We start from the raw sequence: 23,321 nt of genomic DNA, 5'->3' as shown, positions 1-23,321 counted from the left end.
CAGGAGAATTGTTTTTAACCACTGGGGTCATCATACATGAGAAAACAGGATTCCCAGGGTTTGCACACAGGGCTCTGTTTTGTTCCTGCTGTTGAGGAGCCGACATTGTTGCCAAGGCCTACCAGTCTACCTAGAATGTCAGGTGATAACAAAAAAAATATCAAATAGTTCAGGGTTTCCCAAACTCGATTTTCGCAAAATGGGGGGGGGGCGATGGTTGATACATCTCATTATTTTAACACTTAAAAAAAATAGTAATGAGGGTTGTTGACGTCAACCGACTGTATTCAATTGAGAGATGTTCTGCCAATGTAGCAAATAAGACATACATTTTTTGTTGTTGACAAAACTCGACACTCATTATACAAAATATCCTTGCCTGGTGGGCGACAGACTTTTAGCCGAGTTGGGCCTAGCTATCTCTTTGCGTCTTCCTCTCTGAATATCAACATGCCTTATGACTGTTTCCTAAACTCGGTTCTGGGCCCTTCACCCTGGATGCACGTTATTGTTCTAGCACAAAGCTGATTCAAATAATCAAAACTTGATGAGGAGTTGGTTGTTTGAATCAGCTGTGTAGTGCTAGGGCAAAAACCAAAAGACCCAGGGGGCCCCAGAACAGAGTTTGGGAAACCTTGTTATATGAAACGCTACAAGGTTCAGACAAACTTTGTAAACTCCTAAAGTAAGACTTACCTTGATAGTTGGTTGGTGAGGACAGACCTCTGTCGTGGATTCAGGATGTTGGTTACCGTAGCTACCCTCCTTTGCGACGGTTTTGACGCGACAGTTGATGTAGATGTACTAGATCGGAAGGATCATCCTCCTTGCTTCATATCTCTTCATTCTAAGCCTTGTGTGTATTATTATACAAACCTTACATAAAGTTGGGCGTATTGAATAAAGACAACCCACTGACATATAATCATTGCAGTAGACTAAAACCATGAGTTTAGTATGTTGGTTTACATCTATCCATGTATTTCTCAGTTGATCAATCACGTGATCCAGAGACCATAGTATACTGGGAGCTGTAGTTTCCAACTTTGGCAAACGACGTGCTCACTACACGCAAACTCATAATTAAAACTAAACTTACCCCTCATTACGTTACACGTTCTTCAGCTTCGCAAAGGTCTGTTGTTATTAGCGTCATGACAGCAACATTCGCGTCCCGGTGGCAGCATTAAGACTTCCAGTTTTCAAGTTATTCCTTCAAAACAAAAGTCTGAGGTAAACGCTATCTGTATGATTTTTTTTCCCAGCTTTGCATAGCTATAGTGTATCATGTCAAAATTGTTATCATAACTACATCAGGGAAAATCTGAACTAAAGAGAACTACTACTCTATATAAAATGTAAAAAATATGTTTTAATATGTAAATTGTATAGGACTGGTTCTATGCTTTTTCTTGGTTCTTACAGATCCTATCACGGTTTCAATTTATTTCCAGTTTGTTTAAATTGTATTCCTGGACGATTATATGGCCTTGTGGCTTATAGCCTCATGTGTCTTGTCTTAGTAGCACCCTTTAGTGGCTTAAAGCCTCGTGGCTTATCCTGAACTCAGCAAAAAAAAGTTTCCCCTTTTCAGGACCCTGTCTTTCAAAGTTAATAAAAATCCCCAAATAACTTCACAGATCTTCATTGTAAAGGGTTTAAACACTGTTTCCCATGCTTGTTCAATGAACCATAAACATTTTAAGAACATGCACCTGTGGAATGGTCATTAAGACACTAACAGCTTACAGGCGGTAGGCAATTAAGGTCACAGTTTTGAAAATGTAGGACACTAAAGAGGCCTTTCTACTGACTCTGGAAAACACCAAAAGAAAGATGCCCAGAGTCCCTGCTCATCTGCTTGAACGTGCTGCAAGGAGGCATGAGGACTGCAGATGTAGCTAGGACAATAAATTGCAACGTCCGTACTGCGAGACGCCTAAGACAGCGCTACAGGGAGACAGGACGGACAGCTGATCGTCCTCGCAGTGGCAGACCACGTGTAACAACTCCTGCACAGGATCAGCACATCCGAACATCCCACCTGCGGGACAGGTACAGGATTGAAACAACAACTGCCCAAGTTACACCAGGAACGCACAATCCCTCCATCAGTGCTCAGACTGTCCGCAATAGGCTGAGAGAGGCTGGACTGAGGGCTTGTAGGCCTGTTGTAAGGCAGGTCCTCACCAGACATCACCGGCAACAACGTCGCCTATGGGCACAAACCCACTGTCGCTGGACCAGACAGGACTGTCAAAAAGTGCTCTTTACTGACGAGTCGCGGTTTTGTCTCACCAGGGGGGGATAGTCAGATACACGTTTATTGTCCAAGGAATGAGCGTTACACTGAGGCCTGTACTCTGGAGCAGGATCAATTTGGAGGTGAAGGGTCCGACATGATCTGGGGCGCTGTGTTACAGCATTATCGGACTGAGCTTGTTGTCATTGCAGGCAATCTCCGTGCTGTGCGTTACAAGGAAGACATCCTCCTCCCTCATGTGGTACCCTTCCTGCAGGCTCATCCTGACATGACCCTCCAGCATGACAATGCCACCAGCCATACTGCTCATTCTGTGCGTAATTTCCTGCAAGACAGGAATGTCAGTGTTCTGCCATGGCCAACGAAGAGCCCGGATCTCAATCCCATTGAGCACATCTGAGACCTGTTGGATCAGAGGGTGAGGGCTAGGGCCATTCCCCCCAGAAATGTCCGGGAACTTGCATTTGCCTTGGTGGAAGAGTGGGGTAACATCTCACAGCAAGACCTGGCAAATCTGGTGCAGTCCATGTGGAGGAGATGCACTGCAGTACTTAAAGCAGCTGGTGGCCACACCAGATACTGACTGTTACTTTTAATTTTGACCCCCCCCCTTTGTTCAGGGACACATTATTCTATTTCTGTTAGTCACATGTCTGTAAAACTTGTTCAGTTTATGTCTCAGTTGTTGAATCTTGTAATGTTCATACAAATATTTACACATGTTAAGTTTGCTGAAAATGAATGCAGTTGACAGTGAGAGGACGTTTCTTTTTTTGCTTAGTTTAGTTCTGTGAAACCATAACGCTATGTGTTGTACCCAGCAGTTGTCTTATCTTTTGCTAATAAATACAAATGATTTGGTAATTCAATTGGACTATTTACCCATGCAACAGAACATCGCCAGCAATGCAGTTATCTGTATATGGAATACATATTGGACTGTACCACTGTAGAGGAAAACATTTACTGTCTCAGCTAAGGTGAGGTGCAAAAGACTCAGTAGGTTCTCTACTAACCAAATACCGTACCTACCATTCCTCTCCAAATGGACCCTCTTCCATTCATCACGAGTCAATGGAAACACACCATTATTTAGAGTGGTATGCCAAAACCATCCAAAGTTTCTCATCTGACAAAACACATTTCAGTGTATCCCTGCTTATTTATACATCAACCTACCTCTCCAGTTACATGCTTCTCATCTGTATCAGTTGTCATAGAGCTTATGATTTCCTCATCTAATAAACCTGTATGACAACTTGTACCACAACTTTCTGAGATTTGATTGAGCAGCACCACTGACACTTCGTCATGTGAATTATTGGCTACATCAGGATGAAACTCAGAAGCAGGTTCTTTATCCTCAAAAGTGTGTACATTTTGCATATCAAGTTGGCAGTCTGAGGGTCTTCTCTGAGCAGTTGACATTCCATCATTTAAACTCTCCACAGGCAATTGGTTTTGAACCTGAGCCTAATTTACATTCTCTGTTTGTACCATTTTGTTTAATTTCACCTTGTTGTCACTAGCAATATAATGTATAAATGTGTCACAGTCCACTTTAAGACTACATCCATTTTGCAATGGCTGTACATGAACTCGACATGATTCTGAGTTGTATAGAAAAGTAGGAAATTCTACATCCTTTTGACGATCAAATTGATACCAATTCCACAGATATCACATGCTAGCATTGCTCATTTACTGTTATTTGGGTATTTACAGCAACAAGTGTTTTGGCTTTCTTTTAATGTGTGTCCCATTCCTCACCATATTTATGTTTCACTGCATTTCTTCTCCCCACTCTTGTGTTTGTTTGGTGTTTTTTTTTAATCAATTAGTGTACTGTCTGACTGTGTTGCACTGACTTAAGTTTGTGCCGTCACGCTTATCTCATATGTCATTACATATGGGTGACAGGCTCAAAGGGTTGGTCAACTCAACCTCTTCCTCAATCTCATTAACAAGACTTTGAATTGTACTTCTATTCTTGTTTCACATATTTCTAAGAATTTGATACTACAATTAATGACAATGGTTGTTCCAGATGGCCATTGTAAAGTTTTGTCAACTTCATCCCAAAATTAGAACTCAAAAGTGTCATTATGCTGCATGACGGCATGTACTGCCATTGAACTAGCATGATAATCTAAACATTTATTTTTTATTTTTTTCCCCTTTCTGTGGCAGGTCTAAACTTTCTGGTGCTCCCCAACATCACGACGACCCGATACAATTTATGTGTCAAATTTGGGGGTTTAACAGCATTTATAATCCGTAGTGTCAAATTATTCTGATCTATGCTTTTATCAGTACGGTCAACTCCATAGTTAACTTTATCACTACAGAGAACAGCGTCACTATCAGTACATTCAACTCCTACTATAGCACTAGGTCCACCCTTTACTACTCCTTCCTGTGACTCAATTCATTCAAGCACCTGATTAACACCAGTGTCCACCACTTTTCTATCCCTGCCTATACCTTCCTTTTGCTGCATAACACAAGCACATAAGCCTATATCAAAATTCTCATCCTTCAATTTAAGCAGCCCGACACTAATCCTTTGTGTTTTTTGTAGCAGTTGGCCATTGCAGATTTTTGGCAACTTCCTTCAAAAATGCATTATCACTCTTTTCATTGTGCTGCATAACATAATTAATTGAAATAGCAGAATAATCCAGAGGTCTTTGTGTCCTCTCTGAGTGTCTGAGCATGCCCTGCTGCCTGTCCCCTGACCTTACCCTGCTGCTTGCCCCGTTCTCCACCTGACCATACCCTGCTGCTTGCCCCCTTCTCCCCCTGACCTTACCCTGCTGCTTGCCCCCTTCTCCCCCTGACCTTACCCTGCTGCTTGCCCCCTTCTCCCCCTGACCTTACCCTGCTGCTTGCCCCCTCCCCCTTCTCCCCCTGACCTTACCCTGCTGCTTGCCCCCTTCTCCCCCTTCTCCCCCTGACCTTACCCTGCTGCCTGCCCCCTTCTCTCCTCCTTGACCTTACCCTGCAGCCCGCCCCCTTCTCTCCTCCTTGACCTTACCCTGCTGCCCGCCCCCTTCTCTCCACCTTGACCTTACCCTGCTGCCTGCCCCCTTCATTGTTAATTTTTAAAGAGTTATTTTTCATGTAACATGAATAAATACAGGTTATTGACACGTTTCTACAATTACATGGGATACTTTTATTTAGAAATTCTGTGATCCGGAAGTACTATTTTTAGTGTTGCTGACGAGACGCTGATTGTGTTGTTGTTGAATTGAAATCGATGAAGCTGTGAGAGCGCAATTGTGACTGCAATATCAAGAATCGTTTGCAGAAATACGTACTTTCTACGTTGGAAACTTACTGGGTAATGATATTACTGTCTGTTGTTTTGTCAGGTTAGAGTGGTTTGTAAGTCATACTACTTGTCGTTACAGAGTAGGATAAGTTAGAAACTAACGCGTACTAGTAGCTAACTGTGCGAGTGGCTAGCTATTACTGTTAGGTAGCTAGCAAGAAGCTGTTTAAATTTCAGTCTATCTAGCAGCTGTTTGCAGAGAACACCCCTCAGTTCGCATTTTCACCTGATTGTGTCATTTCTTATGATAATTGTAAGGATTGTGCATATAATAACGTTACATAGCTACACATGTAACGTTATATATTTATTTATATATTTATATTTCAGACATCCATTTGTTGAATAATCGATTGCGGATTGGACTCGTGTGCTAACTGTAGTTGGCTAGCTAGCTGGCGGCATCGCAATCCTGCACAGTGCAGCTACGAAGGCCCCCCATGCATTGAACCGTGTACACCAAAATCGGTTTGTTGAAATAATATCAACAATACTCACTTGGCTTCGTTTTCCTTCACCAGTAAACCATTTAGGTGGTAAAGTAACAGTATTCCAAAATGTTGTTGTGGTGGGGTTGACATTTGCCCCCGACAATCCACATTCTACACAACCACTACTGGGTACTCTGAAAGCTGTATAAACTCTATCATGTTCTGCTGCAAAAATATTATGCCTATACAGAGAAACATAAACAGCTTTCGATATCCCCAAAAGTGGGGCATTGGTGCGATAATTCACCAGCAAAGGGGGTCACATGACATCCCCTACCATTCATAGACGCAAACAACTTTAGCGCCTATTGACGATAGTATCTTCTGACCGGGGGAGTTGTGTTTAGTGCCCGGACGCTTACTCTAAACATGAACACGCATCGCTTGCGGTACTGTATTGGAAATATAAGTAACTTATATTTCATATCAGTGAAACATTATTTATTTTAAACAAAAAGTAAATTACTACACACCTTTTATAGGGTTAGTGTTCCCACACAGCCATATCTCCACGTTCGAGCGCTTGTTTACGGAAGACATAATTCGCCACCTGCTGTCTAATGTGTTCAGAACACCTGTGTGTGTTAGCAGAGAGGAAGAGAGATGTCCAACTCGGCAGAAAATCAGTCTCGCTCCTTTAGGTGGTGTTTTTTCACCAAGCAAAGAGTTTTTATAATGACTGTCGAATTTGGTCAACAAATAAACTGTCTTATTTTCTCGAATATAAGCATAAGTTGTTAAGAGTGTACTGATATAAGTAGGACACGTGGATAACCCGGTGTTGTATCTCCCATGGCCTATTCGACTAGTATTTTTGAAAGTGTAAGGATAATAATTCAGCCATAGTTGTTCTGAAATGTTTATTGCTTGCCAACATTTGACTCCTCTGTTTAATATAACACACATACATTAATGATTCATTTCGGTTGCCTATCCTGTCTTGAAGTTTGTTCTATAGAAAGTATTTGACTCTGTGTGTCACAGAAAGTATTTGACTCTAGCCACAAAATTAAGGAAATTATAAGGGGGGATTCTGGCAGGGGGATATTTTCGACACAACACTGGCAACTTTGAGAAAAAACACTTATCCGAGTTGTCTCGAGATGGCTATGCATAGTCATGGCATGAGGCTAGTAGCATAGCATCTCTCTCCATTGAATACAGGTGGTTGAAGTCAACAACCCTCAGCGAATATTCAAAAAAGTATTATAATAATGAGATGTATCCACCAACCCAAAGAACAGATAGATAGAAGCTAGACAGCCCGTCTTGCCGCTTTGTGGACAACGGCTCCCATTGTTAGGGAGACGCATGTATTGTCAGTATATCCATAATCTTTGGTGTAAGCTAACTAGTGAGGAAGTGTACTTCATCAACTGGAGGCACATACAGTGTATGAATCTGTGCACAACTGCTACAGTAAGTGTATCTTTTTTATTTGAAAAATTTTCTCGCTGACATGAAAGATAAGGGGCATATGTTTAGAAAACCATTTTGAAAGTGATGATTGACATTTCTAAATGTTAAAACACAATGTCAAAATTGTAGTTGACATGGATCCAAATGTGAGCGAATGTAATGGCTGAAAACCCTCCATATGGAGATTAATGGTTTTTGAGAGCAAGACATTCCCCTGTCAATGAGGCATGCATTATGCTGTCTGTGTACTGTTGTTGTGAACTGTCTTATCTCAATGTCATATCAGTGAACTGTGGTTTTATGCAGAATGATACATTTTGCATTTGAGTATTCAAATGTTCCTCTTGTGCAAAAAATAAACATTCCTAATGCATTTTTTTACAGTGTGCTCCATTGTTTTTACCAGCTGGCGGAGCCATGTCAGAGAGCTCAAGTGACACAGAGTCCTCCTGTGGGTGGACTATCATAAGTAATGAAGTAAGTCAAGTCTTTCTGACTCTACCTGGGTCCTTACTTGATTCCCCATCAGCCTGAGCACCTCAGCTAACCCTTTTAGGACCAATAGTCCAGTACTAGGAACTAGAGGTCGATCGATTAATCGGAATGGCCGATTTCAAGTTTTCATAACAATCAGAAATCGGTATTTTTGGGCGCCGATTTGCCTATTTAAAAAAAAAATACAAATAATTATACCTTTTTATTTAACTAGGCAAGTCAGTTAAGAACACATTCTTATTTTCAATGGCGGCCTAGGAACGGTGGGTTAACTGCCTCGTTCAGGGGCAGAATGACAGATTTTCTCCATGTCAGCTCGGGGGATCCAATCTTGCAACCTTACAGTTAACTCGTCCAACGCAATAACAACCTGCCTCTCTCTCGTTGCACTCCGCAAGGAGACTGCCTGTTACACGAATGCAGTAAGCCAAGGTAAGTTGCTAGCTAGCATTATATTTATCTTATAAAAAACAATCAATCATAATCACTAGTTAACTACACATGTTTGATGATATGACTAGATATTATCTAGCGTGTCTTGCGTTGCATATAATCTGACTGAGCATACAAGTATCAAAGTATCTGACTGAGCAGTGGTAGGCAGAAGCAGGTGCGTAAACATAAATTCAAACAGCACTTTCGTGCGTTTTGCCAGCATCTCTTCATTGTGCGTCAAGCATTGTGCTGTTTATGACCTCAAGCCTATCAACTCCTGAGATGAGGCTGGTGTAACCGAAGTGAAATGACTAGCTAGTTAGCACACGCTAATAGCGTTTCAAACATCACCCGCTCTGAGCCTTCTAGTAGTTGTTCCCCTTGCTCTGCATGGGTAACGCTGCTTCGATGGTGGCTGTTGTCGTTGTGTTGCTGGTTCGAGCCCAGGGAGGAGCGAGGAGAGAGGCGGAAGCTATACTCTTACACTGGCAATACTAAAGTGCCTGTAAGAACATCTAATAGTCAAAGGTTAATGAAATACAAATGGTATAGAGGGAAATAGTCCTATAATTCCTATAATAACTTCAACCTAAAACTTCTTACCTGGGAATATTGAAGACTCATGGTAAAAGGAACCACCAGTTTTCATATGTTCTGAGCAAGGAACTGAAACGTTAGCTTTCTTACATAGCACATATTGCACTTTTACTTTCTTCTCCAACACTTTGTTTTTGCATTATTTAAACCAAATTGAACATGTTTCATTATTTACTTGAGGCTAAATTGATTTTATTGATGTATTATGTTAAGTTAAAATAAGTGTTAATTCAGTATTGTGTAATTGTCATAATTACAAATAGATAAATAAAAATCGTCCGACTCAATCGGTATCGGCTTTTTTGGTTCTCCAATAATCATATCGGCATTGAAAAATCACAATCGGTCGACCTCTACTAGGAACCAGAGGCCTTGAAATTCCTCAGTGCACTCTAATGGGACTGGCCTATGTATATAACTGTTACAGTGACTGACTAATTCAAAGTTGCATGTCATCTAGTTACTTCTTGAGTGCCTTTATGGCAGTCAATGCCATTATGCCGACTGTCTAGATTAATTTGAAAGTCTGAGGGTTAATGCTGTGAACTGGAGATCATAGTATGCCTTCATGTAGGGTTGTCTAAAATGTGGTAGGCTAATATAATAGGTTTGTTTCTAAGGGTTCAGATATTGAGGCCCTGGGGCCAGAGAACGGCCTGGAATGTGGATCTGATCTCCCAGAGAGTGTAGTGCTGGAGCCAGAGCTGCTGCAGGACCAACTCACCGCTCTCTCTGGTAGGAGTTACCATATGCCTTGTTATGAAAAATGAAATATCTAGGCCTATTACAAAAAAAACTATCGATGACTGGGTTAAACTGTTTCAACATTGTAATATACAGTGCCTTGCGAAAGTATTCGGCCCCCTTGAACTTTGCGACCTTTTGCCACATTTCAGGCTTCAAACATAAAGATATAAAACTATTTTTTTGTGAGGAATCAACAACAAGTGGGACACAATCATGAAGTGGAACGACATTTATTGGATATTTCAAACTTTTTTTAACAAATCAAAAACTGAAAAATTGGGCGTGTAAAATTATTCAGCCCCTTTACTTTCAGTGCAGCAAACTCTCTCCAGAAGTTCAGTGAGGATCTCTGAATGATCCAATGTTGACCTAAATGACTAATGATGATAAATACAATCCACCTGTGTGTAATCAAGTCTCCGTATAAATGCACCTGCACTGTGATAGTCTCAGAGGTCCGTTAAAAGCGCAGAGAGCATCATGAAGAACAAGGAACACACCAGGCAGGTCCGAGATACTGTTGTGAAGAAGTTTAAAGCCGGATTTGGATACAAAAAGATTTCCCAAGCTTTAAACATCCCAAGGAGCACTGTGCAAGCGATAATATTGAAATGGAAGGAGTATCGGACCACTGCAAATCTACCAAGACCTGGCCGTCCCTCTAAACTTTCGGCTCATACAAGGAGAAGACTGATCAGAGATGCAGCCAAGAGGCCCATGATCACTCTGGATGAAGTGCAGAGATCTACAGCTGAGGTGGGAGACTCTGTCCATAGGACAACAATCAGTTGTATATTGCACAAATCTGGCCTTTATGGAAGAGTGGCAAGAAGAAAGCCATTTCTTAAAGATATCCATAAAAAATGTTGTTTAAAGTTTGCCACAAGCCACCTGGGAGACACACCAAACATGTGGAAGAAGGTGCTCTGGTCAGATGAAACCAAAATGGACCTTTTTGGCAACAATGCAAAACGTTATGTTTGGCGTAAAAGCAACACAGCGCATCACCCTGACCACACCATCCCCACTGTCTAACATGGTGGTGGCAGCATCATGGTTTGGGCCTGCTTTTCTTCAGCATGGACAGGGAAGATGGTTAAAATTGATGGGAAGATGGATGGAGCCAAATACAGGAACATTCTGGAAGAAAACATGATGGATTCTGCAAAAGACCTGAGACTGGGACGAAGATGTGTCTTCCAACAAGACAATGATCCAAAACATAAAGCAAAATCTACAATGGAATGGTTCAAAAATAAACATATCCAGGTGTTAGAATGGCCAAGTCAAAGTCCAGACCTGAATCCAATCGAGAATCTGTGGAAAGAACAGAAAACTGCTGTTCACAAATGCTCTCCATCCAACCTCACTGAGCTCGAGCTGTTTTGCAAGGAGGAATGGGAAAATTTTCAGTCTCTCGATGTGCAAAACTGATAGAGACATACCCTAAGCGACTTATAGCTGTAATTGCAGCAAAAGGTGGCTCTACAAAGTATTAACTTAAGGGGGCTGAATAATTTTGCACGCCCAATTTTTCAGTTTTTGATTTGTTAAAAAAGTTTGAAATATCCAATAAATGTTGTTCCACTTCATGATTGTGTCCCACTTGTTGTTGATTCTTCACAAAAAAAATACAGTTTTATATCTTTGTTTGAAGCCTGAAATGTGGCAAAAGGTCGCAAAGTTCAAGGGGGCCGAATACTTTCGCAAGGCACTGTACATGTATCAGAAAAACTACATAATTTGGTTTAACCATCTGTAATGAAACACATTTATAGCTGTATTGAGATGTTATGTGCTCACAGTAGATGGCGTGCACTCAACTTTTCTTCAAATTTTACATGTCTTCTAAATGTGTTTCAGCTGAGTTCACTGAGGAGAGGGGTGAGTCATCTCTTAATGCCACTCTAAAAGAAGAAACCTTAGATGAGATATTGTTTGCTTCTGAGGTGAGGGATAAAAACAAAACATTCTTCAGCTGTATATTTGTATGATTCCCACATCGCTGTTTCCATTCCCTATGCCAACCATGTGAAATATCATCTGCAGGCTGGAGGTGAGGTGGCCGGGGACGAGCAAGTGACTTTGTGCTCCTCCAGTGACCACTCTGACATTGTGACTCTGGGGGACACTAGGGAGACTGAGCTCGGGCCTTGGGATGAGCAGGCGGTGGAGGAGGAAGAGGGAACAGTCAGTGAGGAGCTCTACCTGGGCACCTCTTCCAGCAGCCAGTACACCTTCAGTGCAGCAGAGACTGGTAGGGCAAACCAACACACCCTTTAGGGGGATGTTTCAATGAATTCCAGTATGAGGTAAATTGGAGAATTTAGATACATTTGTATTTATCTTCGCAGTTCAAAGTTAGAGATGTTTCCATGCAAGGTTTGATGGTCTGGTGATGATCAAGCAAGTTAAGTGGATAAGAGAACAGATAGGGCATGATGACAAACAGAAGAAACCAACAAAGCACTCCTTCCTATCCCTTCCCCTTGTCCTAAAGCCAGGCTGATGATGGGCCACTGGAAGCTTCCACAGAGTCTGTGGGACTTGGGCTGCCAACTGAAAGGGCAGATGTCTGGCAGCTGTCCTCTCTCAGGTGGTATAAACTGGACTGGTGTGAATATGATAGTGTGCTGCTTGTCTTGCTCAACACAGTGTAGCAGGTCTAAACCTGATAAGCTGTTGTCAGGGCAAATTCTGTCCGATGATGTAAACAAGTTCTGCTTCTTTTGAAGGGTGTTGCAACCGCCACTAAATGTGTGAAACGAAACACTTGCATGGTATTTCTGCATGATGTGTGTTTTTTAGGCTTAACAACTGGAAGTTGCCCCAGTGATGATTTGCCTAAATGTCATTGGTTTGACTGATAAACCTGATGTATAATTAGCTCAGCCTATAATACATTTTATTTCAGGAAAATTGTATATCAGATTAGTTGTTAGTCTGAATCTCCTGTATTTCTCTTTAAACTTTAGGCTAGGGGTCACCTCTGTGATCATGTAACCTAGATTAAACTTGATACTGAGGCATGTTATTTACATGTTGCTCCTATTACCAGAGGGATGTCTTTACTCAGATTTTGCAATCAATGGTTATTGTTAAGCAAAACATAAGCACATTTTCACAGCAATGTGGGTCCGTTTCATAGGTTTGGCATTTCCTCTGGAAGACTAAAGCATTCTTTTTGTTTCCCCAGTTGAATGTGCACCAATGTCATGAAGCCTAGCTTTACAACAGGGGTCTCCAACCCTGTTTCTGGAGAGCTACCCTCCTATAGGTTTTTGTGCCAATCTCAGTTGTAACTCACCTGGTTTTTAAACCAGCTAATTGTTAGAATCAGGTGTGCTAGACTGAGAACCTACAGGACTGTAGCTCTCCAGGAACAGGGTTGGAGAGCCCTGCTTTACAAAAAAACAAACAATGTATAGGCTTTAAAGGGGGGCTTAACTTCCTGATTTTGGTTGAGTTTTTCGACTTGATCATTGAGAAATGCAGCAGCCATGACCAAAGCCAAATAAGAGTTGTCTTGGGGGGTGTGGTTTAATGTGTGTGTCTCGTGTGTGTGTGTGTGTGTGTGTGTGTGTGTTCACATGTGGCAAGTGTTTGTGTACTGTTTTGGCAGAGTGAATATAACTTGAAAGGCTAACCAGGTCTTGTCTTGATGTCGCCTAGGCTAGTTAGTGCTAGCCAACTTATTTAGCCAATTAGTTTCACTCTCTGGTGTGCTGCGGTGGCAAAGTTGGTTTGACATTGAATAGCTTCTCTCTAGGGCTAGTTAGGGGCCATCAATAAATGACTGTATTTGAATGTTTCACATCTTTTAGTTGTCTCATTCAACGCTTTCAATATTTTAATTTCCACAATTTATTGCAGGTTTGAGGTTTTTAAGTACATTTGGAGCTATTGACATTTTAAAATATTGTCCCATGTACATTGTGTAATTTACTGATGGTCCTTAAATAGCCCCATAGGGATGTCACATGTCAAACCAATTGACCATGGGCATTACGATGGGGTCGCCTGCAGCTGAGCACTGAACTGATGATTACTTGGTGCTGCCAACTGTGGGCAGAATTGAAATATACCCAACCGAAGGAAAACTGTAATGGTACCCATACATTTTTTTTCCATCTCGCAAATAATTTTTTGGGATGAGACTGACTTTATGACGAAAATTATCCCATTTACACTTTGTAGTCAATTTTGATAGTAGAATAACTGCTTCTGACTCATATCGATGCCACATAGGCTGTTTTCAAAATGAGAAGTAGCTTTTTAGGTGCAGTCTCTTTAATTAGAATTGAATGGAGACATGATATATTGCTACTAGATCAATGAGGGCAATTAAAACAATATATTTTAAGCAGCAATGTGCTGTTAATGATTTTAGCAGCATAAGCATGATTTACAAGCTTGTCAACCTACATGTCTACCTTGTAATTATGGTTCAGTGCACTAATGATTCTTTGTGTGGGGGTTGTGTATGTTGCAGTTTTCCCTGCAGAGCAGCCTGTGGTTGTAGACTCCAGCAGCAGTGAGGATGAGGGAGGAGAGCAGGTCACCCCAGTAGTGCGGAGGCGCAGGGTGAGGAAGAGCACTACTAGCTCTGTGGCTGAGCCTGGAGAGGAGGTGCAGGAGTCTGGCCACATTGACCGAGAGGAGACTCTAGAGGAGGAGCAGAAGGAGGTACAGGAGGAGGTGCAGCAGGAACCTCGCATTGCACCCCCACCTCAAGGCCATGTCAGCAGCACCCTTAACAAATGTATCATACTAGCCCTCATCATCGCCATCAGCATGGGCATTGGTCACTTCTATGGTAAGCATCATGGGAAAGTATTGGTAAATATGTGATGAAGAATTTCAATGTTGCTTATTATAAGTATGGAATCATTGGTAAAAGGAATTCACGAGTAGGGCTGTTTTAGCAGTTTTAACTTGTGTTGGTTTTGTGTTCTAGGAAAATTTGAAGGTACAGTATGGAGTGGATGGTATGAGGGTAATTAACTCAGCTTGCTTAGGTGCATAAGTCATGATAACGTCATGTGAATGTTATGTGTCATCACCGCATCGTAGTTTTGAATAGCACAAACTAAACCTGTGTGTTTAGTGGGATTATGCAAAGCATGTCTAGTGCCTACATATATATATTTGATCATATTGAAAGGATACACATCCTATTAAGATAGTGAAAAGAGAATTACAGTGCTTCTGTTGACTTCTTGAATCCATCCTCATCAGAATGTTTGTTATGTGTAGAAACAAATAATTTAGTCATAGGGTGGCAGGTAGCCTAGTGGTTAAGAGGGTCGATGTGCCCTTGAGCAAGGCACTTAACCCGGATTGCTCCTGTAAGTCACTCTGGATGAGCGTGTCTGCTAAATGGTTCAAATGTAAAAATGTAATACAGTATCTGGGTTGTGGTCAATAAGCAATCAGTTTTCCAATGTTATTGGAAGCTCAGAGCTGGCTGAAAGGTGACATTCTGAGTATGACTGATAAACATAATCAGAGGTGTGCCACATTTTGTGAGTTGACTACAAACCAGATGCTCATGATGGGACTCTTATTTAATGTAAGTCAATTTATATTCTGTTTTTATGTGTGGTAGTATATTACTTTATTGTGCCATCAGCTTTGGTGAGGTAACAATGGGTTCCTAATTTCCCAAGGGTCAGGGAATTCCAACACCTACACCCCACACATGGAATGTCGGGGGTTTTCTAATTTGCCAGCGAGCGTGGTCATAAGTCAACAATACACACAATAACAAATTTATGTTATTGAGTTCATTTTGCCACTGCTGATCAATGTCACCAAATAGTTTTGAATCTTGGAAACTAATTGGGCTGCATGGATAAGTCTTGAAATGTTTGTTTGTCCAAGAGTGTGAACCCTTTTTATTGCACCTAACATGACGTGGACATTTCCCACAACTTTTTCTGCTTCTGTGTTACTATTCTTGTGTATTATCATCTGGTGAATCATGCCTATGCTTACAGAAAATGAAGGGAATGCCTAATATTTCATTCTAACACAGGCACAGTACAGGTTCAGGACAGGCAGAAGATTGTGGAGAAGATCTGTGGAGTGAACGACCTTAGTAATTTGAGAGATCTGCAGCCTCAGTGTCATAATGGACCCAATGTCATCAATAAGGTCTGTAAAGAGTTCTTGATGCATATACTTAGGTATCATAAGCCACCTCCCTCTATCCTTCTCAAATAAATTAGCATAATAAAACAAAATACATGTTATTTTCCTGTCTTAGAAACGGGTTTTTGTTTTTTCTTTGGTGAACTTTGTTTCAGCTATGGAATTCTCTCATTCTTTTGACAGAACACATGCAGATTTCAGGCATTAAAGTGGCAGTAGTCCGAATGTCACATTTGGAACTATCAGTATCATATTTTAGGAATAACTTTTAAGCGTTTCAATATTAAATTAATCTATCCACAACTTTTACAGCAATGCTCAGTGAGCACTCATTTCACTATTATTCGTCAAGAAAATCTAACTTCTGTGGTAAGTATGCTTATGCCCCAACTAAAGCACACTATTGCTCCTTCCAGAGAGCAATTTGCTCGCAAAATAATGCATCTTCACCACTCACCACACGGAAGGATGTTTTAATTAATTAATTAGCAAATTATGCCTCAAAGGAAGTGGTCAAACACTATCTAGTTTTGTTACATTTTCCACTGATCTCAAAATAGTTTTTGATATGACATACAGTAGCAAAATGTTTCTTTCGGCAATGAGGTCCTTGTATTGAAATACATTGCAAGCCCCCTATATTATACTGTGTAGCCTATCCTTGTTTTTGTGGTTTATATTTAGGGCTTCACAGTGACACTGAAATCTATTGTTATGCTTAGATTTTTTTTCTTGACCTGGTCAAATAACTTAAGATTTGATTGGTAACTTTTTTTTCTAATTTGGCACAATGAAATTAGAGGCCATGGTTAACTTAGACAAAAATAATTGCCCCGATTGGCCTAAAAGTGGCAGTGTTAACTTGTTATGGCTGCAATCCCACTAACGGGATAAGTGTCATCAACAACTGCTGAATAGCATAGCGCTACATTCAATAAATATTACTAAAAATATTTATATTCATGAAATCACAAGTGCAATATAGGAAAACACAGCTTCGCCTTTTGTTAATGTACCTGTCGTGTCAGATTTTGAAATTATGCTTTACAGCGAAAGCAATCCAAGCTTTTGTGTAAGTTTATCGATCACACGACAAAACATTACGTACACTTAGCATCAGGTAGCTTGGTCGTGAAAATCAGAAAAGCAATCAAATTAATCGTTTACCTTTGATCTTCGGATGTTTTCACTCACGAGACTCCCAGTTACACAACATATGTTCCTTTTTGTTCCATAAAGGTTATTTTTATATCCAAAATGCATATGTTTGTTTGGCGCGTTATGTTCAGAAATCCACAGGAAAGAGCGGTCACGATGACGCAGACGAAAATTCCAAATAGTTTCCATAATGTCCACAGAAACATGTCAAACGTTTTTTATAATCAACCCTCAGGTTGTTTTAAAAATATATAATCTATAATATATCAACTGCAAATGTCTTTCACGGTAGGAGAGGGAACAGCAATACCTATCCAAACTCTGTTGCGCGAGCAAAACTTATGTGACCACTTGTCGCGATGTTATAGTTCTGGCTCATTTTTCAAAATAAAAGCCTGAAACTATGTCTGAAGACTGACACCTTGAGGAAGCGGTAGGAAAAGGAATCTGGTTCATATCCCTTTAAATCCAGCAAAGGGAGGCTATGGAACATGGAGTTTTCAAAATAGAAGCCACTTCCTGTTTTGATTTTCCTCAGAGTTTCGCCTCAGTTCTAGTAATATCAGTTCTGTTATACTCACAGACAATATTTTGACAGTTTTGAAAACTTTAGTGTTTTCTATCCAATACTAATAATAATATGCATATATTAGCAACTGAGACTGAGGAGCTGGCCGTTTACTCAATACTGCCCCTGCAGCCATAAAAAGTTAAGCAACCTCACTTATTAAACCCTCATATCCTCCGTTCCGTTTAACCTAGAGACTTGAAACGTTGTATGTAGGTGTCTTTCTTTATGCTGAACAAATTTGCCTCAAGGACCCATAAAGTCCATCAGCATAGATTTAGTTCCATCTTGAACATTTTGGAAAACTTAAGACCAAATTCGTCATGTAGGCTCATAGTACATCTCTTAACTTAGTTTGAGAAAAGCTAAGGGATTGGTTTCAAGATGGCTGAGTTATTGATAATCAGATTTTACGTGTCCATTTAAATCCTTTGTAAATCCACTTCAAAATCGCCTATCAACTTAACTTTAGGGTCATCAGACATTACCATGATGAACCATGTTAAGTTTGGCATTGATATCTTCAAAAAATAAGGAAATTTAACAATTAACTTTTGACTCTTTAAAGCTAATGCTTAAAATAGTCATAAATCTCATGGACAAAAAGTCAGATTCACTCCAAATGTGGTCTCTCATTCAAAAATGGCCACACTATACCAGTAGATGCGTATATGCTAAAATAGGTTTAAAATACTTAAAAAATCTTCTTCTCATGAACCATAGGACCAAATTACACCAAATCTGGAAAGTAAGCCGATGGTACATGTCTTAAATTACTTTGAGAAAGACGAAGGGATTGGTCAAAATCTGATTATGTGTCCATTTAAACCAGTGTAAATATACTCCATAGTGGTCGAGCAACTTGACATTTTTCATCGCTATCATGGACATCCCTAAGATGAACCACACTGAATTTGGTTTTGATATCAGTCATGTAATGCTAATGCTCAAAATCATCTGCAGGCATATTCTCCTCATGAACCATACATCAGATTCACTCCAGATTTTGTATTTAGACTTAAGGCTTTTAATAGTTGTTTTTTCTCTGCATTCAAATATGGCCACACTGTACCAAAAGATGCACATATGCTAATGATAAAAATTCTTGAAATCTTCTTCTCAATGCTTTCAGTGATTGCACATAAAGGAAGATAGCACTTTATCATGTAGGAACTTTCTTTGTTATCCAACTGACATTTTCTCCTTTTTCATCCTGTGACCACATTCATATTGCTGCTCGCAGCAATATTTGTGATTTCCCATTTAAACTCTTCATGTTACGTGACTTCTCTACAAATTGGATTCTCTACGATTTGTTTTTGATTGCTTTTTGCCCCCTTGAGAACCATTTGACACTCCACTTAACTGTAGAGTGAGATGAAGCTTAAGTGTATTCTCGTTTTATAGCAATGCATTTGCTCACTTTGGTGATGCTGTTTCCACACGTTTAGGACGTGGTTAAGAGTCTGAGAGAAGATCTAAAGGACAAGAGTGACATGATGCTGTCCCTCACAGGGATTATGGACAAGCTTACTAAAGAGAACCAGGATCTCAGATCCAAACAGGCCCAGCTACAGGTAACATGCAAGTACAGGTTACGGTTAAAATTTAACACTAGTGGTGGGTCTTTCCATATAAATTTAAGGTGGACTAATATCTAAAGATAAAGATTCAAATGCTGCAACAAAATTCACCATTAATTGATTTGTCATTTATTTGTCTGACTGAAGAAATTGTATTTTGTCATTGTTTCACTGTTAACCATCTTCATTATTAATTTGAGGACTAACTGTTCCCCTTGTTGTTCATATGTTAAGTGTTTTGCTAATACTCCTTTGTGGATGCATAACAAATTATGTATTTTTGTTTTGAAACAAGGCCCAGAAAGAAGACTTGGTCGTGAAACTGAAGCAGACTGGCGAGGAGAGGGTTAAGATTGAGTCTAAGCAGAGTCACCTGATGGTGGAGAACCAGCTACTGAAGAGCTCCCTGGAGCGTGAGGAGGAGTCCCTGTCCACCCTTCAGGAGGAGCTGAGGAACCTGCGCTCCCAGATCCGAGAACTGGAGGAGACTGGGGCCGGGGCCGACTCCATACTCTCTGAGAACCAGAGGCTGAAGGACCACCTGGAGGAGGAGACGCAGCGCCTCCGCAGCTTCCTGAGCCAGAGGGAGGCCCTGATGGCTGAGGCCCAGACACTGAGGAGGGAGCTGGATAATGAGCGGAGGGTGACTGACCAGCTTAGGGAGCAGCTGAGCAGCCGCAACACCAGGGCTGGAGGAGAGGTCGACCCGGAGACAGAGGAGCTGCAGTCACGGCTCATGGAGTTGCAGAAGAAGCTGAGCTTTGAGCAGCAGCGCTCTGACCTTTGGGAGAGGCTCTATGTGGAAACCAAAGAGGAGAGGGCCAAGGGAGACAAGCGGGCCAAAGTCAAGAGGTCCAAGGATGGCGTGATAGGGAAGGTGAAAGACACTTTTGATGCAGTGAAGAACTCCACCAAGGAGTTTGTGCACCATCACAAAGAGCAGATAACGAAAGCCAAAGAGGCTGTGAAGGAGAATCTGAGGAAGTTCTCTGATTCTGTGAAGTCCACCTTCCGCCACTTCAAGGACTCTGCTTCGCGTATGATGGACAAGACTTACCGGCCTCACGATCGGAGGTTTCATGAGAGGAAGGAAGCCAAGACAGAGCAGCAGGAGCATCATAGAGACCATGGAAACAAGGACTCAGAGGAGGAACCATTGCAGCCCAGAACCCACAAGCCCCTGCATCGTCACCCTCGTAAATCCACTGATGACTCTTTCCAGGCACACCGTAACACCCGGAAGTCAGGGGGTAAAGTTGAGGAGGACCCAGAGGCTGAGCAACAACAAAGAGAAGTGCCCAAAGGTTGCTCTGGAGTTTTCGACTGTGCCTACCAAGAATCCATGAGCCTCTTCAACAAAGCCATGGACCCCATAAGAGCAGATGAGTTCAACCAGCTGCTTCACAGCTATCTCCAGCAGGAGGTTGACCACTTCCACCACTGGACTGAGCTGGAGAGCTTTATTAAAAATTTCTTTCACAACGGCGTCTTCATCCATGATCAGATGCTGTTCACAGACTTTGTTAGTGGTGTGGAAGACTACCTGGAGGACATGGATGAGTACTATGGCCACAACGATGACGTCTTTGAAGATCTTGATGAGTATGTCTACAGGCACTTCTTTGGAGATACCTACTCAAAACGTTATGGGTCAAGGTAAGTTTATAGTTTTCATAACTGTTTTTTTTTTTCAATCGGATCTTGTGAATGTTGTGCTTTACCATATTCTGACATTTCTTTTCGCCAACTCACAGTAGACCCTTTGAAGTGCCAAATATGGATACTAAAGAAGAAAGACTAGCCAAGCACCAGCAGCGCAATCAGAGGGCCCGGCCCCGGTCACAAAGAGAGAGGAAGTGGAGCAGAGCAGGACGGAACACAGACAGACACATGGCTGATGTAAAAATAGAGTTGGGTCCTATGCCCTTTGATCCCAAATATTGAGAATAATCTTACCTATTGAATCTGTTTTTATAATGGCTGATATTGTAGTTGCAAAGGCTATTTAGGATGTGTTTGATGGAAAGCCTTTTCTCTTCTGTTTTTGTGATTTTGCACAATGTTCTTTTAATGCTGCCGAATGTCCCCTTGCTTCCTGTGTTGTGTAAGCAATCCTTAGGTTAGTAGCAATGGTGGTGTATCTGACTGCAATCTAATCTCATGCGCACAAAGAAAATGATTGCTGCAATGATAAATATGACTAACTACAGCAAGAAACATGGGAATGTTTAGTAAATCTGACAGTAGCTAACTCTGTAGTACACGTTCATTGTCATCAGGCCAGCTGTTACATGTTCATGTTCTTTTTAAAAGCCATCACTGACTAAATTGCACAACATTTCTTATTTTTGGGCCTTGTTTAAAAAATAATAATCTATTACCATTTTAATTGTCTAAATGTAGGCCTAATGTGAATGAATAATGATTAATTGGATGGATCCAACAATGGAAAGAAATACAATTTTTGTCAGTGGCATTGAGAAGTTATGCACTGACAAATACACTTTAATTTCAATTCCAAATTGTCATAAGGTGACAAATTGATAATTGTGAGATGATGGCCTAAACAATTGCTGACAATGATACTGTTGTGTGCAGTAAAACTTTAAAAGTAGCAAAACCACTGAGAAATGCAAGCTGGTTCCACAGTCGATTTCTATCATTTGCTGCTACGTTACATATTTGTTTAAAATGGTGAGATAAAGTGCAACCGTGTTGTTGTTAAATTGTTCAGTAACATTCCAACTATGGCTTGTTTTATTAAGGCTGATTTTATTTCCTTTTCATTTACAGATGTGCTGTTGAAAATGAATTGCAGCTTCACAATAAATAAAAAAGTGAATATTGATTGCTTCTCCCCCCTAACATAGTGGACTGTCTGGCTAGGTGTTGCATTATTTTCAATGTTTAAAAGATCAATCTGTTATTCAGTTTTAATTATAATTTATTCCTTTACATTGCAGATCCATTTTGATTTAACTTCCCGATGGTTCTGTTCAGTGCATTTTGTAAACTAGGATGCTTCTTGAAACTCATCCTTCAGGAACGTGACTGTGGAATATTTCTGTACTTCTCATAAATCTATTCCCCTCCAAGAATGCAGAGATCTCCTGAGGACAGAAAAAGATAATAAAAGTGATTGTAACAGTGAAGGAGCCATTAGTCTTGAATTACAAAATGCAGAGTATCTAACCTTCTTCAGAACATCAAAGAACACCAGGTGTGTTGGTAGCATTGACTTATAAGGAAATGAGGTCAACCAATGATGAGGATCAGCGAAGAATCTCTCAGCTTCATCGACATAGCTCTTGTCTCCTGTGAGATCTGGTGGACATTCTAAGAAATGCATCTTCATTGGACAATGGATGTGACAACAAAAATGTATATTGAATATTTACTGCACTGCCTCGGTAGCTATAAGCATGCCACAGTTCTTACTCATGTAAAAGCCCACAAAAATGGACTGTACCTGTAGAAAGGTGTAGAGTGATAGGGCATTAGAAAGAGGGCTTCAGGCAGTGGAGGGGTTGAAGGATCACTGTTGTAACACAGGGTCTGGAGGTGACAATGACATCCAGTGTGCCTCGCTGGTGAAGCAGACCTGTGTACAGGGCTGGGACCTTATATCTGCTGTCCACTCCCAGCCATAGGTGAAGTTATTAAGGATTTAGCAGAATACACAGCCTATTGTCCACAAATGGTACTGCTTAAACTTTCAAGAAAATTGTTGCAAGAATATTCAAAAACCATAAGATGTGTGTTTTCGAGGGACTGCCAGTATTCATCCGGGACAAAGCTGGTCTGGACCAGGAAGCAGTTGATGAGACGAAATGCCACAGTGAAGACACTGACATGGACCCCAAATACACCTGAGAAGAAGAAGAATAAACAAAAACACGTCAGATTAGGCTGCCTGTGTTAGATGTGCATTGGTAATTACATCCATTATCAACTAGTCATTTGAAAGACATTCAAATGCATTCTGAAACTGCAAGTACAATTGCATGCTCCTGGATCACCTGTTGCCTACTTCAATTTCATTTTTATTTATTTATTTAACCTTTATTTAACTAGG

The 23,321-nt window shown here is 40.8% G+C and overlaps 1 protein-coding gene across 4 annotated transcripts; it reads left to right on the top strand.

The window, feature by feature from the left end:
- The first annotated feature begins 5,479 nt into the window (after positions 1-5,479).
- LOC135558855 (cell cycle progression protein 1-like) lies at positions 5,480-22,094 on the top strand. Of its 4 annotated transcripts, none has more exons than XM_064993042.1 (11): positions 5,480-5,609; positions 7,917-7,987; positions 9,658-9,772; positions 11,648-11,733; positions 11,834-12,041; positions 12,285-12,380; positions 14,277-14,600; positions 15,822-15,940; positions 19,115-19,240; positions 19,542-20,902; positions 21,001-22,094. In XM_064993042.1, exons 2-11 carry the CDS (start codon positions 7,928-7,930, stop codon positions 21,188-21,190), a joined length of 2,685 nt encoding a protein of 894 aa, XP_064849114.1. In that variant the 5' UTR covers positions 5,480-5,609; positions 7,917-7,927; the 3' UTR covers positions 21,191-22,094. The 4 variants fall into 4 exon arrangements, with proteins under 4 accessions (XP_064849114.1, XP_064849130.1, XP_064849105.1 ...); XM_064993033.1 differs by having other exon boundaries at positions 5,481-5,609; positions 7,895-7,987; XM_064993058.1 differs by lacking the exon at positions 19,115-19,240 and having other exon boundaries at positions 7,895-7,987.
- Positions 22,095-23,321: the final 1,227 nt, after the last annotated feature.

Source organism: Oncorhynchus masou, chromosome 2 (genome assembly GCF_036934945.1).
Source record: "Oncorhynchus masou masou isolate Uvic2021 chromosome 2, UVic_Omas_1.1, whole genome shotgun sequence".
Taxonomy (NCBI): domain Eukaryota; kingdom Metazoa; phylum Chordata; class Actinopteri; order Salmoniformes; family Salmonidae; genus Oncorhynchus; species Oncorhynchus masou.
Note: the sequence above shows the minus strand (reverse complement) of the source record. Positions and strands in the feature narration are given on the sequence as shown.

Bases quoted from the DNA above. Each gene is read 5' to 3' on its own strand.
- LOC135558855 (XM_064993042.1), top strand. From the start codon at position 7,928: ATGTCAGAGAGCTCAAGTGACACAGAGTCCTCCTGTGGGTGGACTATC. The intron at 19,241-19,541 runs GTAACATGCAAG...TTTTGAAACAAG, and splicing joins CCAAACAGGCCCAGCTACAG to GCCCAGAAAGAAGACTTGGT. The intron at 20,903-21,000 runs GTAAGTTTATAG...GCCAACTCACAG, and splicing joins TCAAAACGTTATGGGTCAAG to TAGACCCTTTGAAGTGCCAA.